We start from the raw sequence: 26,305 nt of genomic DNA, 5'->3' as shown, positions 1-26,305 counted from the left end.
TGAAAAGTAAATGACTTTATTGCTCTTATAAATATTTAATGCCGCAGCACTTCACACTGTGTTAATCTCACATAAGTAAATTACAGATTACAGATTACAGATTACTTTACCGCCACAAAACCATCAGAGTGCACGTGCAGGAATGTGTCAACAACGTGTTTCTTAACTGAATTAATATATCCTTGATTCCCCACCCTCCCACAGCCTTTAACAGAGAATGTCATTACATGCAATGTGATGTGTATCACCGATGCAACGAGTGTGCGTTGCCACGCGACACGCTTAGACGCCAATGTCAGGAACCAATCTTTGCGTGGTGAAGAGCAGCTGGGGGATGTCTGTGGGTCTCAGCAATCTGGTGGACAGAACCAGGACCTGAAGGAGGACACAGCACAATCAAGAAATGTTGAATCAGGTCAGTTTGTTTAAGGCTACGCTGACGAATGAAGCACACACACACACGGATGTCACGCTGAGTAATGTGGAAATTGGCAACCGGCAGCATGTGCATGAATCAGGCGCCTCAGCAGTCGGTAAACATTGTCATCTCAATTCATTAGAATAGGAACTACAAACCCAACAGAGAAGCTCTTCTGTTTCTCCTCTGCAGCAGTGTTGTTTTAACACTGGGTCAGCACCTAAAACTGGCCGCTGGCGTGTTTGTAGTGGCAGGGTTAAGTATAGCCTCCTCTCAGGAGCTTTAGTCTACAACATATCCTGATCCATTTTTAGTCCCTCCTATTCTTCAATGGTCCAGAAACTGCAGGGTGGAGCTGATTGGTCAGACACCAGCTTCCGCAGGTGGAGAATCACTACCAGGCAGTGCCAAGTACAATGAAGTACAGAAACAGGACTCCTTATTTTGTATCATTCAGGATTGTAAAGTTTATTTCTGAAGGTGCGGTTCAATCAAATTTTGTGTGTGATTCTGCAGCTCAGGGATCTCACACAGGTCAGAGGGAGAGGCCGCTGAGACACAATGTATAAAACAATTCACATGTAAACCAGCCTCCCTCCTTCTACACTATGTATGTGTGTGTGTGTGGGCTGAGGTCAGAGTGTGTGCTGAGGTCAGTGTGTGTGTGGCCCAGCAGTGTCTTATACAAGCTTGTCTTTACTCCCTTTTCCTGATTACAGATGGTGAGCTTTGATCTCCGCCCGGCCTTTCATTGCCTGTAGCCCATTTATTAAGACGACCTCAGATTATACAGTACCTAGCCAGGTCTCTCTCTCTCTTTCTCTCCCTCTCTCTCTCTCTCTCTCTCTGGCTGTTGCTCTCACCGTCTGTAACCCACGGAAACGCATTCATCTGCACGCCCAGCTTGCTACGGTGGACTGCATATGTAATCAGAGCTCATACCTCATAAGCACGTCGGCAGACAGATGCAGCATCACATGTACATCACGGCTGTGTTAATGTGTGCAGACATCTCACCTCCAGGCCTGACCCGACCTCCAGGGTGTGTAGGGCACTAGGTTTGTGTTTTCATTCAGTCATAATGACACAGACAAATGAAACAGACCACCAAGGTATGCACAGTTATTGGACAACAACTGAGGTTCTCCTTTCTGGTTGTTTGGTTGGTTAGTTTAGGGGGCGTAGTGGGGACTTAGGCTGATAGATTCTGACCTTTGGCCCTGGTTGTTTCCTACCCTGCTGTTGGTGGTCTTCCCTGAATGCTGCGTGCTTTTTCCAATACAGTAAAGGTATTTATAACTTTTTTTCAGATGGCATAAAGTGGAGGGAAAAGCCAACAATCATCAGGGGGGGCGGGGTCGTGTGTGTTTGTGTCTGGGTAATCTCAACACGATTAATCATATAAACAGTAATTCTGTGTTTGCTCTGTGCTTTTGTTCTCTCCAAACAATTGTAAGCAGGGATGTAGGGGAACGACAGCACAGTTTCACTTTATTCTCTCTCCAGTTAGACAGAAGACACAGAGCTTGAGTATGAAATGTAGCCCTTCCTCATTTTAACATACCAGCACTATTGCTGCATGAAGTGAGTGTGCCAGGTGGATCAATATAGGCTGAAAGACACAAATTATGTCTTGTGTTTCTGGAATCAACTTTTCATCTCTTCCTGCTGTTCACTCACCTGGGTCCCTGGTTTCCGGGTGGCGACAGTGTCTTTGATGAGTCGAAGCTCTGAAGGCGTGACTCCGCCAACCATGAAGAGGAAGAGCACAGGATTGTCGCTGGGATGTGGCCGGCTTACCTGCGAGGGAAACAGGATTTAGAGAAGAGTCTGATTCCTGATATCAAACAGTGATGAAAACACATGCAGGCGAGGCTCCACACGGTCGTCTCCCTTTCCATCATCGTCTGTGTCTCTCTTTGGCTTTCACTGCTGAGTCACCACACAGCTGGACATTACATTGTGCTGATGCTAATGAGGGTTGACATGACTCAGCGTGTCTTCGGCTCCAAAGGTCAAAGCACGATTTCTTCTCACTCTGGTGTTATGACAGGTGACACGTGGACATGTAAACGTGTACACACATCCCTACACGGATGTACAAACAGTCGCAGACGACCCATGTTGCTGTAGGAACCATAGCGAGGAGCCATTGTGAGTATCGGTCAGGGAGGGATTCTCACATGAGGATGCGCTGTGAGGTCTGGTGCGCCTGCTGGGTGTGATTGGCTGCTGGAGAATGAGGGCTGCGTGCGATTGGTTTGCCGGCTGCAAGAAAGACACAGCTGCTGCCTTTGAATGTGAACTGAGCAATCAGAGTCGCAGGGGGTGGAACTGAGGGAAGTGTGGCTGTACACGTGAAGCACCGGGAGGCTGTGCTGAAGCGTGGCAGGGATGGCTCAACGTGTGTTTCTCTGGAAATCTATGAAGTAGGTTATAGTGCATTCTCCACCTGGTAGTTTGTGTTTAGCAGCCACAAAGATATATTTAGTTACATTTACAACGGCTCCATGTGCAAGTCTCTCATCTCCTGCGTGATTCAGACCAAGACCACATGCAGAATGTCTCAACCATGTGCTCTGACATGGGAGAGAGTGGAGAGAATCTAATCTCATTAATGCAAACACACGTCTGCTTCTAGAATACCTAAGAGATCACATTTCAATTACACCACTGCCTGAATCAACCAAGACACAAGTTAATGGTAGGAATTGTACATGATGAACACATGATGAATACATGATGAATCAGTTTCTTTGTGTATAAGCTGAAAAGGGAACATCTTGTCCCAGAAATACTATTAAAGGAAGACAGAGTATGTGATTTTGAAGTCTCATATCAGTAGCAGAGTGGCGCAGCGGAAGCGTGCTGGGCCCATAACCCAGAGATCGATGGATCGAAACCATCCTCTGCTAAGTGGAATGTTTTTAAAATGTCTAACTATCATGTTCCAAGAATTACCCTCAAGATAAATAAAGTACTAGATTGCCTTATCTAACCTCTGAGTCACAGTGAGGTTCTAAATATGAAGTCTAAGGGACAGATTTACTGAAGGGTTTGTAAGTAAATCTGGAAAAAATAAATAAAAAATAAACTTAATCTAATATACCCTACGCACAAAATTAGAGTTTCAAACTGTAATTTGCCACATTTCTGTCAGTTTTCAGGATCTTTTTCTTCTTTTAGCTCTAGTCTCAGTCCGGTAAAGAACTAGCTTGTGTTTATTCATGTTCCATTTGTTGAGACTTAAGCATCCGGTTTCCCCCATTTTCCTCAGGTTTTCTGCCATTGGCTATATATTTACAGATTTCCCCAAAACTGTCCACTGCTCGTACAGTGAAAAGTATAACAATGAGGTCGACTAGAGGGCTGTCAAGTTTTCAAATTGAAAATTCAAAAGACAACAACTACCCTGTAGCATTTCACAATTAGTATAAAAGTACAATTCCACTCTAGGCTGCTGCTATTAAGCTAGCTAGTAGGTTGTTTATGTTGCAGCACAGTAGCTAGGCTAGCACAGAGTAATGGTTAACTGGTCAGTTTCTCATGTAATAAATGTATTTAAAGTGTTGGGTGTAATTATTAATTGCTTTTGTAGAGGCCATAGCAGGTGGATATCATAGAGTAAACACAGACCATACCTACTCTAAGCTGAGCAAAAGATCAGCCTACTAACTATAGCTAACTAGTGACCTAGCGGTCAGAAATCATCACAACAGCCATAAAGTTACAACATCACTATGGTAATAAAGCAACTTGTGCAGTGAACTTGTTCTCATTGTCCTTCTTGTTCTCAGTTTTAAGGACACAGCTGAACGAATGTTGCGCCAACAGAGCAGGAGCCAGAGTTCTGTACAAACGAGGCGCCGTCTAAACAAAGACTGAACAGGACAGACACACAGATACACACACACACTCACGCACGCACACAGGCTGACACACAATTCTTTTACGGCCAGTTTAAGATGACAGCCTACAAGCTCTTGGTGGTCACAGACTGTGAGCTACATGGTTTTTCAGGATGTAAACTGTGACAGAGGACAGAGGAGACTCTGTGGTTAAAAATAGAAGTTTACAGGACCGTTTTATGGCATTTCGGCCGTGTGCTGCCCTGCCATTGAATACCCCAGGTTCATGTTTATAGGCTTAGTCTGTCTGAGTTGATGGTTTGTGGGCCAACACTCTTAATGTGTCCAAAACCAGGCCAAGCCTTATGCAACCAGTGTAATGCCTCCCCCTGGGTAATCATCAGTTTAAGCAAGTCCAGATGTGGGCTAATCAGAGCATGGATAGCGATCTGCTATGTGGTACATATACATTACCCACGAGCCCAAAAATCTATATATGTGGCAGAAAAAACATCTGGCTAAAATCATAATGTCCCACCACTTGCTCAAGGGTACTTAGATAATACATTTGAAGGAATGGTGTGTTGAGATACATGACAGCTGTTTATCCAGCCAGTCTTGAGGTTCAATCTCATAACACTTGGATGGCAAATATGCCTCTCTGCATTTAGGTCACGGTTACCTTAAAGAGACCTTTAGTAAGGGACTGTAAGTGAAGCGCTATACCTCCTTTTGAGGATAAAATCAGTCCTAAGAAGCGTTGATCTTGTTCAAATGATGTGTGTTGCCTTAAGACTCTGTGCCTGTGGTTGAAGAGAGTGAATAGTGAAGGAAAACCGTCAAGTGAACGGCGTATGATGTTTCTAAATTGTTCCTGACAGGCAAATGGCAGGAACCTGATTTAGTGTTTGGCCTGTTCACGGTAAACTGAGACCATGTGTAGAAATCCAGATCTTACTCAGCAAATTATCAAATCAGGTCAAGTTCACATAGTGGTATGAGACACCTCATGCCTCACTGTGCCGAGCTGGTGAAGGTAAGTTGAGGTGGATGAGACGGATCTGACCTAAATACGTGGAGAAAGTCCTATTCAGACGTGGAATCTGTAACGATGCTCTCTTCATCTCAGTGTTCAACCGATGCCTACTCAGCTTTCAAACGTCGGTGTCAGATATTAATACATTTGATAATAAATATGTTCAAAGATGACAAGACCCAAATCAAAGGAGCAGCCATTATTTCTCTTCTAATCGTTTATCAGGTAGGACTTTATATTCTGCCGTCTAATTTACACAACCGGAAAACCTGAGCTGAACCCAAAACCCAAGTGTGCCGTTTGATTCCAACTCAACCCGACACATTCCACACCTGATCGTTGTCTGGCAAATCTGTGTCCGACCTGGCCTGAGCATAGAGATCTCAATCCAAACACTGTAACCTGAACAAAATTGTGTCGGACAGACCTGACATCAGATAAAACTTCAACAGGTTCTTAGAACTTTCGCAATAGGTTGTTTTCATTTTACACCAACGAGCAATGTGTGGACTGCACTGCCGGGCTTCATCGTGTAGCCTGAAAGGGAAATTTTGTACCGACAAGAGCCTGATGTGTATCTTTGAAATGATGTCTGGACCTGCCCGAGCCCTGACGAGAACATTGGGATTGTGTTGGAGTCCTATCAAGCTCTACCATCTAGTCAGATGTTTAGACAATAACCTTGTTTGTGCTGTACCTGTTTCTACAATCTATTTGGTTTTACTGCATACAGGAAAGTGTAGAGAAACAGGAACCAGGGAGAGGGAGGGGGAGAGGGAGAGGGAGGGCAATGACGTGTAACAACAGTGCCAGACCAGAATCAAACCAGGGATCAGTACACGTGTCTTAACCTCCTGAAACACTTCTCAAGCAGGACGCAGCTATGTGGGTCTAACCTTCATGAACATGCTGAAGCCGGTCTTCAGCAGGTCTGTGAGGCCTCCTGACGTGTGCTCGATGTCGGGACATTCAGGTCTGTCAGGGTGGAAGACTTCCTCCAGGATCTGGCGTAGGAACGGACGATATGTCGCCTGCAAAACACACAATCAAACAAAATGTATCAAAACTACATGCACAACATACCAGGACTGAGGTAACTGTTGTATCTTTAGCTCTGGAGTGTGGAGGTGTGTGAGTGTCTGTGGGTGTGAGAGACAGTGGAGGTATTAACAGCTCTGCTTGACCCCAGAGGGCAGGCAGCTGATTCATTCAAAGTTCAACTGTTGAATGAATCAGAATGATAATAGCACTGCTTTGTGTTTATTGTTAAAAACTAGGGCATTGCTCACTTCAAGAGCTGACATTTGCAAGTCTATTATAATCCAGTCGTTATTTCTGTAGCATAATTAAACACGTCATTTCTACCAGCAAAATAATTGGAGACCTTTATTGTGACCGTGTTACATAGAAACTCAGAGGTATTCCAGTCTGTTTGTGGTGCAAATGACACAGATGTGTATATAATCTCTAAAACTGTATCTCTAATTCTCTGATGATGCACAGCACAAGGTCCATTAGGGATCGCAGGCTGAACACCCAAGCCCACTGACACAAACATGTGACCTGACCTGCTTCACTCTGCAACACTCACTTAGTCCAAGTCGACATCTCCACAGTTACATATCATCCATTTAGCTTAAGCAGGCATATTTGGGTTTACTTCCCCACTCCCTTTGACAGGAGAAAGTAGCAGCTTCCACAAAATGCTGCTCTCTGTGAAAGAACTAAAAACCACATCTTCCCCTAAAGCGTCCCTAATGTGTAAACCAGGGAGTATACGTTTTCACCCAGCTCCCCCCGCACAGAGCAAAACCATTTATAGCCCTCAAAGTAAGCACATCAAGAATTCAGGGTGGACTTCTTTTCATGGGAGTGAAGTCTGATGTCTAAGGGAACAATAAAGGCCAGATAAGACTTGGCAAAGCTTTATTCAAATGCTTTTCATAGCTGAACGTTCTAAAATAGACTGAATATCTCCCAGCACACAAATGAATTGATAACCTCCCCTCAATCTCAGCAGAGACACATGAAAGCCCAAACATCAAGATCCTGCGTTTACATGAAGTAAGCGTGAGAGGCACTTCAAGACACGTGTACACATTAGTCAAATGTATGTAAGTGTGTGTGTACTGTATGTATGTATCCCACTCCTTTAGTCCCTGAGGAGCACAATCAATTACGCCCAGGGAGAAGCTGCTGCCATGCGACATACATAATGAATTGTGTAAACATTTGGCACAGCCACCGCGACTCCTCTGCTTCAGTCCAACCTCCACAGAAACACATTAATGATTCAACTACGGAGAAAATAACACAAACATACACGTGGGATAAACACACACTCACGCACTGCACCTGCGGGATGGCTGATATAAATGCTGCAGATTCCTTCTCCCACTCATCCACCCTCCATTTTCATCCGCTACCCAAAATGCACTCAAAGGTAAAAAGCAGCCTTGTTTAATCACCGGGCCAAACACCCACAGGATCAAAACATCGGAAATAGGCATGAGGTAATGTTGCTTCTGCAGTCTTCCTCCACGCATTCAAACATAGGCACACACACACACCTACAACATCAATTTCCCCACGTTGTTTTGGTATGGAGATGAATGGAAAAACGATTCAAAACAACATCTAAACAAGAGCAGAGGAGAGAAGAATGTTGTGTTCAAAGACATTCCAGGTGATTCTTGTTTCTCTTTAATTCTGCTTCATATGATTCCTGTTCACATGTTCGCACCACGTGATGATGGATGATGTGATCACATTATATACATACTGATCCTGTTGCTGAGAGGCGGGGAGACGTTTCAGATCTGGCCTCAGCTCAAGCTATTTAGACGGTTGATGAATTATGTAAAGAAAGCAATTTAAAACCTTTATTCAAAGGTGTAAAATGTGTTTCTATAAATGTATCCAGCAGGATGAAAATAACTGTGTAGACGTAGATGAGTCATGTTCTAAATGTAAGATTTGATCCTGGTTATGCAACTCCAGAGCACATCTCAGTAAAGCTGCAGTCATGAAACAAGAGCCCTCACGTCTTCTGAGATCAATAGTCAACATGCGATTCCTCCAGTCACCTGCTCCCAACATACCTGATTGATCCATTTTACCAGGAAGTACAGCGGTTCATCACTGTAGGAATCTTTCTTAGAAACAGTGGCAATAAAACAAGTAGAGTTTATAGCTGGGCGGGTGTTTGATGATTTGATTTGTATTTAAAAACAGAGTGAGGCAGTAAATCCCCAGAGCTTCCACTTTGTAAACTGAACAGTGACTCAGTTTGCTTGAATTAATCACTACTGTGCACTGAAGATAGTGACACAGCGTACTCAGGGACTGGTACACAGGGCTGCCCTTTGTCAGTTTGGGGCCTTACATAAGACTTGGTTCTGGTGCGGCCTCCCCACATGCACCTTTACAACATCTACTACAATCACACAAGTTCACATCACATTGTCTAGTCTCTTGAAGATCTCTGTCCAGCTAAGAAAGAAAATGCCAAGTGCTTCAAATCAAGTCAAGTCCAATTTATTTGTAAAGCTCGGTATCACAAAGAACAACTAACAGAGCCCGACGCAGCCCAGAGCTCTCCAGGGAGACCGAGGAGAGAGAAATGACAATCACAGTCCATTCCCTCCATTATTTCATTGTTTTTGCTGAAATCTGCACTCACTAAACTGCTCAGAAAGGGAAGTACATTCGTAAAAAAGTAAAGCTAATATGAATGTAAGTGCAAATTCAGTGTAACAGCTAAAGTGTCCGGATGAAGCAGGATCACTTTGTGTGCTCAGCAGTTAACGTGATTTGTGATCTCACACAGCGGTTGTGCCAACAGCAGAGACGTCTGCACTGCAAGAACGTTTCCAGAAACATAAGGCCTAAGACATAAATGTGTCTCACTCTGGGCACTGGTTTAGTTCCTCCTCCTTCAGTTAAACTGTCCTGATGATTCACTAATGGCTGTGTGGCGTAACGAACACCGCCGATCCGTCAGACACAAGCCCAGGCAGTTTGAATGTGGAATCCCCCGGCCTGGAATTTGTAGTTCTCTTTCTCCATTTTCTCTCAGCTCCTCTCTATTTGAAGTTTACAGTTCTCTTCTCTCCAAGGCCTGCATCTTTACAAAACTGCAAAACAGCCCAGTGTTGTGCTCAGTGATGTTTTGGCACAGGTGGAATGAGGCTCTATCACTTCCTCTAATTAGGTTTTGTAATTTAATTTTGAAGGTACTTGAAATTGAGTTTCATGTTGGGAGACGCTGAAGTGTTTCTGAATCAGGCAGATATCTCGCTGTTCTCTTTTTATATAATATCAAGGTCCTAATGCTGCAGGAGCAGGGACAGAGAGTTCTGTCCTCACTGAAACACAGTGTGTCTCTAATGCATACGCACAAGCATACAATCACTGACACGGGAGAGACGGTCATTCAGTCAGAGTGGATATGAACGTGTCACTGGGCTTCAATGAGCTGGTGAATGAGACGCTGCTTGAAAGCTTTGGAACAACTAAAGGGAAATATCACTCACAGTCTGCTTTCAAGTCTGATGCTGGGCATGAAAAGGGAAAGAGTGGACTTCCGGTTTCCTCAGAGATGAACAGTCACTCACTTAATAGCTCCTTAAGACTTGAAAATGTCAAGTTTTGAAGTCGAAATTGTTAAATAAGTGGAGATAAGAAACAAAGGAGACAGAAAATGCGAACGAAAGGCAGAATGGAGATGAAGCCAGCCGTCCAGCCGTTAGGAAAAGATGTCTGCTGTGGGCTCAGGAGGCAAATAAGGCCAGAACTCTCTCTCTGAAAGACTACAACAACAACTACAAGGAAATGTTACAGATTTGGAATTCAGATTGAGGAGATCACATCTATGGATGGAGTGGCAGAAGTTTATGAAATGGAACCAAATAGAATGAAGCATCTGTCAACATTTGAAGACATTTTCAAACATTGAGGGTTTTTGCTGTGGAGCCAGACCTCCAGTCACCATGAGGCCTCGTGTGTTGTGGCTTAGCAGCTGATGAGGATGAAGACAATAAAAGACAGCGAGAAGCCATAAAGACATTGAAGTAAACATCTGCTGTAAAGCTTTTGTTCTGCCTGCTGAAGATGTTCTGTTCTTTTATGTATTTGGCCATGAAAATGATTACAACCTTTTGTCTCTGTATATTTCCCTGGCCTATAATCCACTCAGCTTCTATCCAATCAGACTGAAGGACGCCGTCTCTGCCGCTGTTCAGTCACTGTGGACCACCTCTAGGAAAAAGTCATCGCCTTTCATAATGACAGAGCTTTCAGATGTACACAGGCCCCCGGGACGTTACACAACACGGCACTGGCTCTCACAGCCTCACACCAATATCTGCATTCTCTTTGGTTATTCGGCCGCTTTCGGTGACAATCTGTGAGGGATGAAGGTCTGTGTGACGCACAGAGGAGGAGGACAAAAGGGACGTCTGCTGAAGGTCTCCTGATAGCCTTCTCCCTGGTGCAGCAGAGTGAAAGGCTGCGTGTGTGTGTGTGTGTGTGTTTGACTAAACTTTGGGCCACTTCCGTGCCGTTGTTCTTTTCAGCAGAGTCATCAGCAGATCACGGCCATCAGTTGTGTTCCTTTGATGTATGAAGCATCCGACATGAAACATCCGACTGCCTCACAAGGAAGGGAACGATCTATGACAGGAAGTGTGTGTGTGTGTGTGTGTCTTTGCTTCCGACTGTGTGTGTGCATCTGATACCTGGTGAACTCCGTCGCTGGCTGTGTAGACGGAGCGCAGTTTCTTGAGGTGGTCTCTGGTGAGGCTCAACCCCCGGAGGGTCTGGAACATGTCCTCCACTGCAGAGTGGACCAGATCGTTGGTCAGCTCACTTGGAGTTGTACAACCTAACACACACACACACACACACACACGCAGAGGGGAAGAGCAAGGGTTACATACAGTTACAAGTTTACAGTTGCCACATATCACACTGCAGTACGGCTGTGAGAAGCCCAGACGTCATACGTGTCGTCAGTAGAGACTTCTGTTCAGACGAGAGAAGCCAAATGCCAGGGATGTTCAGGTAGAATGGCCGACTGCTAGAACGATACCCAGTTCTGAACAAACTCAAAGCTTGCATGACCTGAAAAGATGACTAACATGCAAGAAAGTATTCACGTCTGCAGAAAAGAAAAGAAGAAAGCAGGGGTATGAGATGTATCATGTTGTTCTGTGTAGGTAATTGTCTCAGCTGGGTGTACGTTCAACGCAATTATCAAGGTAAAAGCGAGCCAGGGAGCACAAGAGCTCCTTTATTTCAGGAGAAAATACTGCTGTATAATCAAAAGCTAATGTTCCCCGCTTACTAAAGACACATGCCTGGGGAGGCTAGGAGCTGGAGCTAAGAGAAAAGGTCCAACATGACAGAGCAGGAGAGAAGACAGAGAGAGGGAGAGGGAAAATTGCGTGATAACAAGAAAAGGAAGTCAAAAAGAGCGAGAGTGAGTGTGAGAGAGCGTGATGGGATGAAGGGCAAGCAGGCTGAAGTAGGTCAGCCTGCACCTGAACCTCCATCACGCCTCCTGCAGGAATGCACTTGGCTTTACTTAGCAAGAAGGTCAGCAAAGTTATAGAACGTATAAAAGCAAGAGCCCAAAAGTGTGTCGGCTCCAGCTGTGCTCACAGAAGCCGAGCGTGTGTGAGAGCGCCTTCGCCCTCACTGCTGCAGGAACAGCTGACTTACACAGCAAGTCGACCTGATCCAGTCATTTAGCCTTGGAGATATGAAAGACTTAAACAGATTCCTGCTTTTCAACGGATTCTCACCGTCGGCCACTTTAAGCTTCCACTTAGGAGCTGCAAACTGGGAGCAGGAATAAGTGGATTAAGCTCCAGGAGCGACTGCCGTCTGCTTCCACTCAGCCCAGACTGTGACACACACACATATACGTGCAGCGCTACAACCAAACACTGAGTACACAGCACTATAGGAACACAGATCACTTGATTTCTGGTTCTAGTTTCATTCTGCACTGTACTGTCATTTCCCTCAGGATAATAAGCTTTCATCTTATCTTATCTTATCTTATAACAGTGTGTGCAGTCTCCTCAGTAAAAGCTCTGTACAACCGTCACGCACTCAATCTTTGACTAGTTGTGCTGGGCTGAAACCAGCGGGAACTCGAGTCAAACTCTTACTTCAAGATTACATAACAGCCCATTAGCTCACTGTCCCACTTTAGCAGGAAACCACCACAGATATGCGTATAAAAGTGTGTTACAGATCAAATCTAACAGCCGCAGGATATAGATTAAACCTCTCCCCTTCACGCAGACTGAAGGTTATTTTCCTGTCACATAAATTGATTATAAAGACGAGATTACAGCTTCAACATGTCGGAAAACTGAGCTGCATAAATATTTGACATGATTATATTTGGCACATTATATATGTCCAGGAATACATCAACGTCAACACAGTTAGATAACACACACACACACACACACACACACACACACACACACACACACACACACACACACACACACACACACACACACACACACACACACACAGCCAGGTCTTAATCTCTGTTATTTTCCCTCCTTCCCTTATAGATGAGATCAAGTTTAGCCTGGCAGCTCTTTGTTTAGCGTCGCTGTCTGTAGGAATGTGAAGCGTCTGGCCCGCTGCTTTGGCCCTGACGGAGAGGTAAACTGCGGTGAAAACAGAAGGGCAGAGCATGAAGACTCAGATGTGGGTCTTATCTTTCCAGGCGGAGGAGGAGGAGGAGGAGGAGGAGGAAGAGGAGAAAGGCATCCAAAAAAAACTGTTTGAGCTTTCTAAAATATTAAAAAGTGTAAAAGTCAAATAAGCAACCAGGACCAGATAATAAGTATAAAAGAGACAGCTGAGGATGTGTGTATGACAGGAGACATGAAGGCTGGGGGAGGAAGGTGGGTGGATGCTTGATTGGGAGTCTTGGAATCGAGGTACGGGGGCAGAGGTGGGGAGTGGGAGGTGTGACTGGCAGTTTGAGTGTGTGAGGGGGGAGGGGAGGGAGGGGCTGGTTGAGCCGCTGCCAAGGGAAACACAGGGCTGAGGCTGTGGCGGTACGCTAGATGACGGCCACCGGGTCGTCTGTGGTTTCCATGTTGATCCTGGTGCTGCAGAGCCAGAGAAGAAAGCAGAGATCCAGGTGCTGCAGCAGGGGAGCGTCCAGGCCGGCTCTGAGGCGGAACCTCTCTGCTCCACTTCATCTCACGCGACACACTGCTTACCGCAACAACGCCCGTTTACCGGCAGTAGAACACACACACACACATACACACACACACACACACATACATACACACACCCATGTCACTTGCAGGAATATGTGGGCTGCACTGAGGTGTGTTCAAATCCTGAATGCTTTTGAAATATGATAAATGCCTGCTTACAGATGTGTGTGTGTGTGCGTGTGTGTGTGTGTGTGTGTGTGTGCGTGTAAGAAGTGATGAGTGTATTTAAGTCTTTGATTCTGTAGAAAGCACAACCTCTACTAACCAAGTCAAACCTAAACACAGGGAGTGGTTTACATCTATGCACCTATGTCTCACACCTCACTGAATCGTTTCAAAGATACAAGACAACAAAGACAAGATCCCACCAGCTGGTCAGATCCAGCAGCAGTGTGTGTGTGTTCAGTGTAACAGTGTGTTACCCAGCCTGAGGTCACCAGGGAGACAGAGTGTCCTCATCGCTGTAGATTCTGTGCTGACATTGAGTGAGACCTTGTCAATAAATCGTTGAAGCCTTGAAGTTCTAACAAAGAGGATTTTTAGTGCTGCTGGACTACATCACTGAAGATCAGGACCAGGACCAGAACCAGGACCAGGACCAGGACCAGGACCAAGACCAGGAAGTGTCTGGTGTAAAGGGGGTTTCCATAAGCATACTGTGCCCTTGAAGGAACCACACTAAGACACCACAGAGGTCTTGGTCCGGACACAAACATCTTCTATTTGTGGTGAGAACAAAATTCAAACCAACAGTTTGGAGTTGCCAGAAGTACGTAGCATTTTGGAATATGGTTTATATCTTAGACAAGCAATGACGTAATGAAGCAGATAGAAGCCACTCAGTGATAACCCTGCATCAAGACACTGAGGTCCAGTATGATGGTTGTTACATAGCAACCACAGAGTTCTGTGCCTTCTTCCTCTTTTGATTTTCTTGCATCCATAACCAGAAACTTCGGACCAATCAGTGAAGCGAGGGTTCTCACACGGCCTCTTTAATCACACTTGTAAATGTCCTGCATGAAAGCAAGCCGAGCCAAGAGGAGACGCAGAACACAAAGAACTCAGACGAGACCCAAAATAGGTCAGACAGCCTGATTGAGCGTTTGGATAATGAGGTCCAGCCGGGTCGCAGGCGGACAACAGCTAAGAAGAGGGACACAAGCGTGATGCTCAGAAGGTGAAGCTAATTAAGCAGAGGAGCGGTGAGGAATGCAGCGCTAATGAAGGAGAGAGAGGGAGCTGGAGAGGGATGAGACCAAACACCAGAGAGACACACAGACCTGACACAGATCAGACACACAACAGGAATACTAATCACATCACACACACACACACACACAGGACTCTGCTCACACATACAGCACTGGAGAACTCAGCTTGATTGACGGATTTAAAGCACAACACACAGTCAAACGGAACTTCGAACAGGAGTATGGAGGTGAATCTGATTGGTGGCTGAGTTCACACACAATCAGACTTAGAGATTTCCCCTGGTGTGTTGTTCTGACGTGGCACACGGGGAAACAAACAAACAGGGAGGCAGTAGTCGAGTGGGTAGAGCTTCCGCTTAAGAACCGGAGGGTTGCTGGTTCGAGTCCCTGCCGAGGTGCCCCTGAGCAAGGCACCGAACCCTCAATTGCTCCCCCCTCTGCGAAGGGTGGTAATATGATGTAATGTAAGTCGCTTTGGATAAAAGCATCTGCCAAATGATCGTAATGTAATGTAATGTAATGTAATGTAATGATTAGTTGCCGTCTGCACAAATCTCCACAGCACATCAGGCAGTTGCCTCTGCTTGTGTGTGTGTGTGTGGCTTGTAACTAGGAAACAAGCTGACTTTATACCACAGTGGAGGTGGAATGATGTCACTGACAATTTCATCCCCCTCCTGTAATAAGCATTCATTTGTGAGGAATAGTTAGAATCCTTTTAAATGAATCACATTTAAGACTCTGCTCACTCCTGGAGTAACCACACAGGTGCTTTATCTTATGTTGGTGAAGAAGACGAGTATGTGGGCGTGTAGAGACTGAGCTCCATGGACCATGGAGTCCACCTTAGAGACGCCCTTATAGGGGCATCGCACCAAATACAACCTTCACACTACAAACCCTCAGAAATCACAAATCTACTGATGGAGCCGCACATAAGCGTTCCTCCTGTTGCCTTCACATACTGAGTATTGACCAACTGACACTGACGATTACTTCAAAACCGATGAATCTACTGATAACTTGTTATTAATTGAGAAGTGGATCTTTAAATATGCATAAACTCTGAGTATATGTGTTCATCTGTGTCTGTGTTTACTCTAAGAGGACCCAGATAAGTGCTGAGGCAGAGTCAGACACATTAGGATGACATCAGCCCCCTCTCCTCCCTGCTCATCAGATGATTCTCACCTTTGACCTGTGCTGCACTCTGCACTCATCTGCAGCCATCATATAATTGCTGCCATTCTGTTATAATTGCGGCGCGGCACTGCTGTCACCTTACACACACACACAGAGCTATAAAGAGTTAATACAGCCAGGTTATGCATCATTATTAAGGCCGCTCAGCTCATGAAGTTGGCTCGGTATATATCTAGTGCTTATTGTCGCGGTTGCCATGGGGCCGTCGTTATTAAGAAGACCTCATCGTGGAGCTGTGAGTCGTGTGTCGTCATGAGAAACATCACAAACACAGCAAACAGCCCAGAGACACAGAGGCAAGAGGACAGGAACACAGGTAAACACAACAACAGGCTTATCCATCCATTACCAACAAACACTTTGAGGGATTATGGTTTGTGATGAATAGCAGGAGGGACATTACAAAGTCTGTTTCCTCGACAACCCTTCCTAAAACACTGCAACAGTCCCTGCCTACAATCACAACTAATTACACTGCACTTATCAACGGAATGTAGACAAGGAGACGACTTATACATTTAATTTGTAATGGGAGCGTGCGATTAGGAGAGAGAGAGGGGCAGAGAGAGAGAGAGAGTGAGAGTGAGAGTGAGAGAGAGCGAGAGAGAGACAAAAATAATATCAGAGTTTCTATCAGAGCTTCTGTAATCCTGTGTGGAATGCTGGGTAAGAACTCACTTTGCCACCGTCTCATTCCTGTTTGTCTGCAGCGTGTGTGTGTGCGCATCATACAGGTGAAGTCATCACACACACATTCTTCACTTGCACTGTGATACAAAGTGTGATGGAAAAGTAAAGATTAAGACATGTTTGTAGTTCCGGTGAAGAAGACACTTAGTGAGTCAGGATTCATTTGGCAGTTCTTCCTTTAACAGTGACGACTGTGGGGGAGAACGTTTGCTTTACTAAATCAAAAATGTGTGTAGTGTGAAGTAGCTTAACACAGCTGAGGATGCTGGATGCTTCAGGTTCAGCATCCTCACACACACACACACTCATGTGGATGCTTGTGTCCCAGCTGAGCGGTGCTGCACTTGAATGCAGTTTTGTCCCATTAGGTCATTAAGAGGAGCCTAATAACTTCCCCAAGACACAAAGCTGGGCTCAAAGTTGGCTGAATTCCGGTGTTAAGCTTTAATCCTTCACTTGACAGCGAACACAAGACCTGCTAATCTGGACGACATCACAGGCTCTCTAGGATGTGTGGAACAATGGCTTTATATGATTTAGACACACACACACAGCTGCACACACACACACACACAGCTGCACACACACACACACCTTACAGTCACTTTCAACTCAACCCTCTCTCTTTTCTATGAGACCTCCCTGTGCCAAGGTGGAGGGTAGGTGTGTGTTTCATCTGAGAAAGGATGGGCGGAAGCAGAGAGTGAGAAGGACACACACACCCACACACACACACAGTGCCAAACTCCTGACTTCTTCAGGACATGTTGTAATCCGCGCTGAGGGAGGCGTGGTCTCAAGCATGAAAAATGAAAGTTGCATGTAAAGCTCTGACTCCTGAGAGGTTCCGTGACAAGCGGGTGGTTGTGTTACCGTGTGGGCATGTGGGCTTGGCAACGCCACCCGCTGATGTTATGCTGTACGTTAACAGGCGTGAGGAGATCAAACACAGAGCATGTCAGGCCCACTGAGGGGAAACACCTCGCTGCACCGAAGAGTGTGTGAGCCAGTGGGATGTGGGTGCAGTAAACAGCGAGCAAGAGGGAGATAGATGTGTGTGTGTGTGTGGTGGAGACAGTAGCTTAAATCACAGGGTAACGATCCGCTCAATTAGAGAGTGACAGCCATAATGTTCCCATCTGACTCAATGCCTTCAGAGCAGATTAAATGGCAGACACACGCGAACACACACACACACACACACACACACACACACACACACATACAATGAGGGAGTACGAGAGTGAAAGACGGAGAGAGAGAGAGAGAAAAGTAACCAGTATCCTTATCTCTGCTGCTTACACACAGATTCTTGAGCCTCTGTAGCTTTTCTAGCTAAACGTTCGTCACAACTTTCTTTCCCGTTCTCATTCCCAGCACACTCTTTCTCCCAGACAACAAAGCTTTAATTCATTGCCGCACTAATAACAGCATAAAAGCAGAACTTTCATCAGAGTAAGAGAAAGTAGTTTGTCCTCAGGTTAACCCAGGAGCTTTACGCTTTGATATTGTCGCTCCTGATTTGTGTTTCACCTCCCTGTCGTCTGCTATTAGCCGGACTGCCAGACTCACTTTGATCCTCTGTAATTACAGCGTTGTGCGTCTGTGAGTGTGTACATGTTGGTGATTTCTTTGTTTTGCAAATCCCTGTGTGTGAACCTGCAGTGTTTGTGTGTGTGTGTATCGTAATCACGGCGGTTTCTGTGATTCTCAGAGTGGTTTCAAGGTACAAGAGCGGAATCTGGCATGGCACAGAAAAAGCCAGCGACTCCAGACGAAGGCTAAATTACAACTCTGCACGCAATGCAACACGAGTCCCCCTCCTTCACATGGAATGAAAAGAGGGGGAGGGGGGAGGGGGGAGGGAGGGTGTGTGTCTGTGTCACAGCGTGTATTATGTTCCTTCTTCCACTGCGGTTGACTTAATATAGTCTGTGTTTGCTCTTCTCTCAGTAGTTACAAAACCACATTCCAGCAGAACCTTCAGGAGCAGGTGCTAAGATGCGTTTAGATGCTGTCACCATGCCGACGAGTCAAAACAGGCTGTGATGTGATCGGTAATCTAAATGCACTGATATGAGTGACAAACGTGAAGGACAACAATCCTGATCATCATCGCCGGCCGCTCAGAGGAGAGCTTCTCCCTGGACTCACACACTCGGCTCGGGTTTCCTAAAACAGAATGGAAAACTTTGATCGGAATTCTGAGTAAGTCATAGCATGAAGCGATTCCAAGAAAAACAAATTAATAGCGAAGTTAGAGAAGTTTCTAATGATGGAAGCGGCTCCAACACATGTAGCAAGACGCCGTGTAACATTCTGTTCTGGGACAGCGACCAAACGACTCTACGGCGAATCAACCTCATCTAACCTCACCTCTGGATCGGCCTGCATTCAAAAGTTCCTTATTTAGATCCAAACGTCAGTCCTTATGAATTTGCTACACTTTGACACTTTGTGCGCACAGGAATGACGCACAAGCTCAAACTGCAACAAGTGCTCCAAGCCTTCATCTCTGCCTTGTAAATGTAATGAACTAAACCTATTTTCGTACATGTGAGCTATGTAAACACTGAGATCTAACGTCAGCCACTTAGAAATAGAGACAAAAGAGACAATTAAAAGGAGATAAAAGCAAAAATTGGAATCAAACATCGAAGATCTGTGTGTAGCATGTGTGTTCCATTCTTTAAAGGTGTGTGTGCTAGTGTGTAAATAGGGTGTCTGAGTTCATATAGTGTGTCACAAGGTGTTTATGGAGCGAGTCTGCAGGATTTATTTCTCCTCAGCTGAGAACACAGTGAGTTGACATGGCAACCCAATACTTTCACAATGCCTGAGAGGGCTGTTTGCTCTGAATGAACGCTGGTATCAGAGAAAAACTCAAGGTAGGTGCCCGTGTGCGTGCGTGCGTGCGTGCGTGCGTGCGTGCGTGCGTGCGTGCGTGCGTGCGTGCGTGCGTGCGTGCGTGCGTGCGTGCGTGCGTGCGTGCGTGCGTGCGTGCGTGTGTGTGTGTATGTGTGCACTCATACAGCCTTGCATGGATCTGGATCACTGCAAGCTTCTATATGAAAATAATTGAGCTTTAATTAGAGCATTGATTAGAACCTTTAGAGGTCTTTGTGCATTTAGGAGACACGGCTCCTTAATCTGCAAGTGGCAGGCCATGAAAACTGTCTTATGTAAGAGAGGGAAAAAAAAACACCTTTACATATCCACTAACACATAACGCAAGGGTGAAAGAATCCAGTGACGCACTGGATGTAACCTCGTCTATACAGAAGTGAAGAATGCAGAGCGAGGGGCAGCTCTCACTCTGAGGAGCAGAGGATGATGAGGATGAATTGGAACGCCTCCGTCCCATGATGATAAACACTATGAAGAATCTCAAAGCCACAGAAACACTTAGTTATGTATTTAGTGTAGGTCAGGGACTTGAACCCAGCTGAACCTGGGGGTCTGTGCTGCTGTTCATTCATGCATCCGTGTGTGTGTGTGTGTGTGTAAAAGAATGTCATTATCTCTGTGATGACTGAGTGTGTGAGTGTGTGTGTGTGCGTGTGCCAGGTCGGTACTGACACAGCGATTTTTAATTTTCTCAGATATGCCGTGGTCGTGTGCACATGCGTGATTAGAATGCACGCAAGTGTGAATGTGTGTGTGTACGTGTGTGTAGGTCTCCTGCCAATAAGGGCCACTTTTCATCACTCCTCAATTCAGGATCATTCCTGAGGCCCGCCGTCAGCGGCTGCAGGCATCAGGCCATTCCACACGGAAAGTAGACTCAGTGTTTCCTTTTCTAATCTCCCAGCAGGGGTTGGCAGCGTTTAAGCAGCTCTGACAAAGACCGGGCCTGTAGGACTCTGCTGTGAGATTAGACTCAGTTAAACAAGTCACCATCTATAGACAAACCTGCTCCCTCTGCTCGAAAAGGAAAAGAAAGGCTTTAAGAGGAATATCGTTTGGTCTGTTTGTTTGGTAAGTGTGGTTATTCTGCCCCCTGGAGGAGAACAGTGGCAGTGTCGAAAGTGAACTGAATAAATCATACTGGAGATTTGTTTCCCAGCTAAATAGAGTTAAATAAATATTGTTAAGTATCGCCGAGGGCCTCAACAGTGTTAAACAATACAAATATGCATGAGAGTGTAGCTTCAATGAGTGAAAGTGTGTTTGTATCAGGCTATCATGAATCCCTATGAAACTAGAGCTTCCATTGATAGACTGCCTAGACTGCCCTCTGCTGGTGAAACACAGAGCTGCAACAGTTCACATAATCTATACTGAACAAGAATATAAACGGATCAAGTGTCAATGTCGAGGAATTGAATGAGTTCCATACTAATAAATGTATATCAATTGAAATAGATTTATTAAGCACTTATCTATGAAGTTCATGTTGTTGAATAAATGTGTGTTTGGTAGATTTGGGACTGAGTGATGTTTGGCCAATACTGTACATTGAATACAAAAATAGATGCTTTCTAAATTGTTCGCCTCAGTTTTGTGCACACAATTCCAGTTGGACTCTAAGAGTTTCCTGTTGCTCCTCTTTAGAGACAGGAACATTATGAGGAACGTCAGATTCCAGCATCAACACTTTGAACACAAGGATTACAATTTCATCTGAAATAACAGATTTTCATTTGCATAACTGTATGTTTCTCATGTTCCTTCTTCACACACACCCTCCCTCTCTCTCTCTCTCTCTCTCTCTCCACTACACACAGCCTAACACACACATAATCTTATGCAATGCAAAGCTGCAGAACCACCTGCTCTGATGTCAGCACACACTTTCCTCTGCTGTGCTGTTAATGGAGTGAAATCATGATTTATCCTGAGTTCATGTCTGGATTCTTATAAGCTGCCTGTCTCCATGGTTACAGCCCCTATCCCCTGGCTTCAACATGCAACGATTACAAATGTATCAAATAAGAGTTTCATTATTTATCAGCTATAAGATCAAAGCTGAGTGTGTGAGCCAGTGAGGCGTCTATGGCACAATGCTGTTAGGGGTCAAGCAGCCTATGGAGAGGGAGAGGTCACCTACAAGGTCAAATATGAGTAAACAACGACTTCCTCCCTGCGGGTAAAACCTGCACCTGGACTTCTCATTACTGAGGCTCAGAGTACCAAACAGCACATGTGGCCCAGAGGAAACAAGCTCAGAGCGCTGGTAGCCTCCAACACTAGGACAACACACACACACACACACACACACACACAGAAGCACGCACACACACATACGCATACACGCTTTAAGTTCTGGGAAAGTATATTGGCCGATAGGGGTTGGATGGATCTCCTCCCTTATTTTCATGACGACTATACTGGCATCGCCTCGTGTGAAGTATAGAATGTTTACAAAAATCCACACACAGCCAGCTGGACACACACACACACACACACACACACACAGATATCTGGCTCTATGGCGCTGTCCCGTTGCTCTGTGCCGTCGCAGGCAGAGCAGCGCTGCGTCCGCTCCGTCTCTCCACAGGGAGGAGCCAGGATTGTGCTTATTTACGACTCCTCTGACACTTTGATCCTCTTGGATTTCACAGCTCCAGCAGCTTGTTTGCTTCACCCCTGCTCTTCCTCCGTCACATTCATCTCTTTACTATCAGCGCCCGGGCAAATGATTTCTCTCTCCGTGTCAGAGCGAGCTTTCATTTCTGCCCTCGACTTCATCTGCTGGTTTTATGTGTGAGACGGATGAATGTGTGTGTCAGGTTAGAATGCTCCACGCTCTCTTCATTAAAGAGGCAGGAGATGAGTGTGTTCAGTGACTCAGCTCTCTCTCTCTCTCTCTCTCTCTCTTCATTTCTGTCTCTTTGTCTCCACTCCTGTCTTCACCTAGGGGCCCCGGGCTCTGCGAGGCCCCTGCAGAGCTCTGCTACACACCACAGGGGGCGCTACATTAATCAAAGGGGTGAGCCAGAGGAGGAAAGGGTGGCAGGGTTCCTCTGCTCTCCCCTCTCCCTCTCTCTACTATCATGCTCCTCCTCTGTACTCCACGGCAGTAATGGATGGCCCAGGCACACACACACACAGACACACACACACACACACACACACACACACACACACACAGACAGACGCACACACACACAGTGATTTAAGTGAACAGAATGTTGATGGAACACACATTCATTAAAGGTAAAGTACCCTGATCCACACATTACTAGAGTGAGGTTGACAGAAGTGTGTGACCTGCAAACACACCGCCTGTGAGGTGAGTGTCACTGCAGAGGGAGGGGGGCCGGGTAGGGGGATGTGTGGTGGGTCTTTTATTTTGACAGTCTGTCTGTCCTGGGGAACACGGCCTGGACTCTGTTTGTTTTCCGAGGAGGAACATCTGAACATCTGTTGTGTTCCTGCGAGCAACACACTGGGTTAGAGTTACACACACATACACACACACACACACCGCGCCAGTGCACAAGAACGCATAAACACGTGTGCACAGCCAGACACACGCAGATGCACACACACACACGTAAGGGGGAACATACATAAATGCACAGTAAACACTTCCTGCCTAACACCTTTGTGATATAAGAGCATAAGAGCATTTCCTTCTGCAGTATAGATTATAGATTATAGATTATAGAAGTTCAAAGTCAGCCTGCTCAGTCTCCTAACACATGTGTGTGTGTGGGGCCCGCTGACCCCTCTGCTTGTACATGTCAGTGTGTACGGCACATGTAAGGTCGTCTTAGGTCTACTTAGTATGAACTGAGCCGAGAAATCCAAGACTCGAAACAAAAACAACTCTAAAGCAAACACTGAGCGAGCGCCCACATATTTCACAAGAACACGGCTCCTCTGTCACAGGAGTGAAGTCTGGCCTCAAGGAGACAAATGTGGAATGAGGAATTTAATAGATTCCACCAATAATAGAGGACAAGGACAAAAACACCACAGCCACCTCAAACACGCAGACAGAGACAGAGACTTTGCTCACAGATTTCACTGCAGCTCGCTTTCAAAACACTGCACGTCTCTGCAGCACCACCAGGGGGCACTGTTCTACTGCTCATGAGCCAGGGCCACACACACACACACACACACACACACACACACACACACACACACACACACACACACACACACACACACACACACACACACACACACACACACACACACACACACACACACACACACACACACACACGCTCCCCCAACTCCCTACACACACTGCTGCCACGACTGAGCTGTTTTTGCTCATTGTCCTCTGGGAGATCAGCGTCATTTGTGTGTGTGTGTGTGTGTGTGTGTGTGTGTGTGTGTCCAACTTCTCCATCTCAGAGAAATGTTGGGAGTTTGCGGTCCAGATGTGAGGCACCAACTCTAAACCTGAAGAAAAACACTCACTTTCTCTCCTCCTCCCTTCTTTACGTGTTTTTCTCACTATTTCTACACTGAATTTCACTTTTTGGTGGTGCTCTTTGTGTGTGTGTGTGTGTGTGTGTGTGTGTGTGTAGAGGGAGAGAGAGAGGGAGAGAGAGAGAGAGAATGTTTTGTAAATCCCATATGGTCTGAACCACATAAGCACTGTCACTATCTGTTGTTTCAGACAAACTGCACGCCGTGAAGCTGCAAGTATTTGGACTTTAGTCTGTTTAAAACAAAAGCATATGGAGGAATATGTAGAAAAACAAGGAGGGCAACACTCCAGCCAGAAATCAATTTGATTCACGGAGAAGATCCCATCTCTTTCTGAATATCTGCAGTGCTGATCAAAGCCTGATGACAACGCTCAAATCAATAACATCACACATTATTACACATCTTTACTTTAAGAATGGATGGATTCTCTTTGAAATATCGGCGATAGAAACACAGAACCTCCCCCGGTGTGCAGGATATACAAGCATCTATAGATCACATCCAGCAGCTACAGATCTATGGATCCAGGAGATGAAATCTGCAACACAGCTGGGTGATGAATCTGCACACTCAATCTCTTTCACCCATCTGATTCAAAGTTATTGTTCCTAAAATCTGCCTTTATATCAGCAATAAAAAAGAAGTGAAGTCAGTGTCAGAGTCCGGCTGTTGGGCTTTGGCAGGTGTGTGTGTGTGTGTGTGTGTGTGTGTGTGTGTGTGTGTGTGTGTGTGTGTGTGTGTGCCCTCGACAGTTGCCAATTTCAAGTCCAATTCCAGTCGAATCCCTGTAAGTGTTGACACGACTTCATAACGCTTTTAACCTTCAGTTCTGTCGCCGCTTCTCCGTCTTTGTGAAACGCTCCTACGGGGATCATCGGCTCATTTCTGAGGTGCGACACGGAGGATGATTAAAGTTTGAAAGAGAACCCAGAGATGCTGCAGCAGCTCATTCAGCAGCTGGGAAGTGTAACGGCTGAGAACGGAGACGGGAGAGTAGAGAGAGAGAGAGAGAGAGAGAAAACAGCACCGCCGTGCATCATAATAAAAGAGCAGATTATCTCACTGGACATCTGAAACAGACATCCAAACATAACTACATGACCCACTTCTGTGAAATAAAGACAGATGAGGTCTTGGAGCTGCACAGGTTCATGATTTAAACCCAAAGGTGTCTCACTCGTTCAGTAAACAGAGGATAAGATGTTTTATAGCATGTTTCCTCTGTCAAATTCAAGGCAAGGGGTTTTATGTCGACGTTTTTACAACATATGGCACCCGACATGATGCTAGGAGATCCAAAATGTTGCGTATTGCTGTGTGTTTGCTTTTCCACGTCCCAGAAAAAGGAACATTTGATATGGCACGGTTTGGTGGCACGGTCACTGCAGCTGGAGAGGAGGGATGAGCTGCAGCCTCCAGCCCAGTGTGTGTGAGAGTGATAAACTCAGTCACAGGAAGAAGTTTCACACAGGTAACAAGCTGGGCTGAGATGTCCAAGCAGACACACACACACACAGCTCAATGTTCTTCTCTTTAACTTGGCTGTCTGTTCTGGAATGCTTCAAAGCTTTAACGTACCGACAAAACATCAACTCACTCCTACTCTTACCTGTCAGCATTGCTGTGCACACTGAGGGAAAACGGGCCATTTCCAAGTGCCGTTTCTTCAAGACAACATGCGATAGAAACTAAGGACTCAGCAAAAACAAAGTGTAAAATGCTAGTTTGACCACATTCAACACAATGTTTCTACTATCTTTCAACAATAATGAGAGAAAATAACTAAAAGCACAACGTGTTCCCTTTAAGAGCATTAAAGATCGTCAACTCCACACTATTGAAGATCTAGTTTAGTGTTTTCCACATTTGCACAATGATCCATCTCCATCTCGTCATATTTCTCGTATCAATAGATGCTATAACATCTACAGTCCAACCGGAGGTCAGCTTCAGCCTGGACACAAACTCTATAATGGAAGAGACTGACAGACAGACTGACAGACAGACTGACAGCATGAATAAAGTAAAACACTGCAGTCACATGAAGCTGAGCTGTGAGAGCTCATTAAGGTCTGGATGTGTCAGATTGAAACAGATTGTAGTCTAAAGTTTAAGCCCCGCCGTCCATTTACCTCAAATTGATTGCGCAATATTTCAAGGGGATTTTGCGGAAAGTATGATTTAATAATTCTTAAATCATGAAACCTGATCTCCTCCAATCACAGGCAGGAGAATTC

At 45.5% G+C, this 26,305-nt stretch overlaps 1 protein-coding gene across 1 annotated transcript in view; it reads right to left on the bottom strand.

Moving 5' to 3' along the window:
• scfd2 (sec1 family domain containing 2) overlaps window positions 1–26,305 on the bottom strand; it is a 77,031-nt gene continuing 50,726 nt past the window's right edge. The window contains exons 6-9 of the mRNA XM_076153519.1: window positions 11,041–11,186; window positions 6,199–6,333; window positions 2,099–2,218; window positions 1–375 (exon numbers count right to left, since the gene is read on the bottom strand). Coding sequence (XP_076009634.1) covers window positions 283–375; window positions 2,099–2,218; window positions 6,199–6,333; window positions 11,041–11,186 — 494 coding nt within the window. The 3' untranslated portion in view covers window positions 1–282. The remainder of the gene's footprint in view (window positions 376–2,098; window positions 2,219–6,198; window positions 6,334–11,040; window positions 11,187–26,305) is intronic.

The sequence above is a fragment of the Genypterus blacodes genome, unplaced genomic scaffold (assembly GCF_046128005.1).
Source record: "Genypterus blacodes isolate CSIRO-AG114 ecotype Tasmania unplaced genomic scaffold, CSIRO-AGI_Gbla_v1 ptg000058l_1, whole genome shotgun sequence".
In the NCBI taxonomy this organism is placed as follows: domain Eukaryota; kingdom Metazoa; phylum Chordata; class Actinopteri; order Ophidiiformes; family Ophidiidae; genus Genypterus; species Genypterus blacodes.
This window is presented reverse-complemented; position numbering and strand designations above follow the sequence as displayed.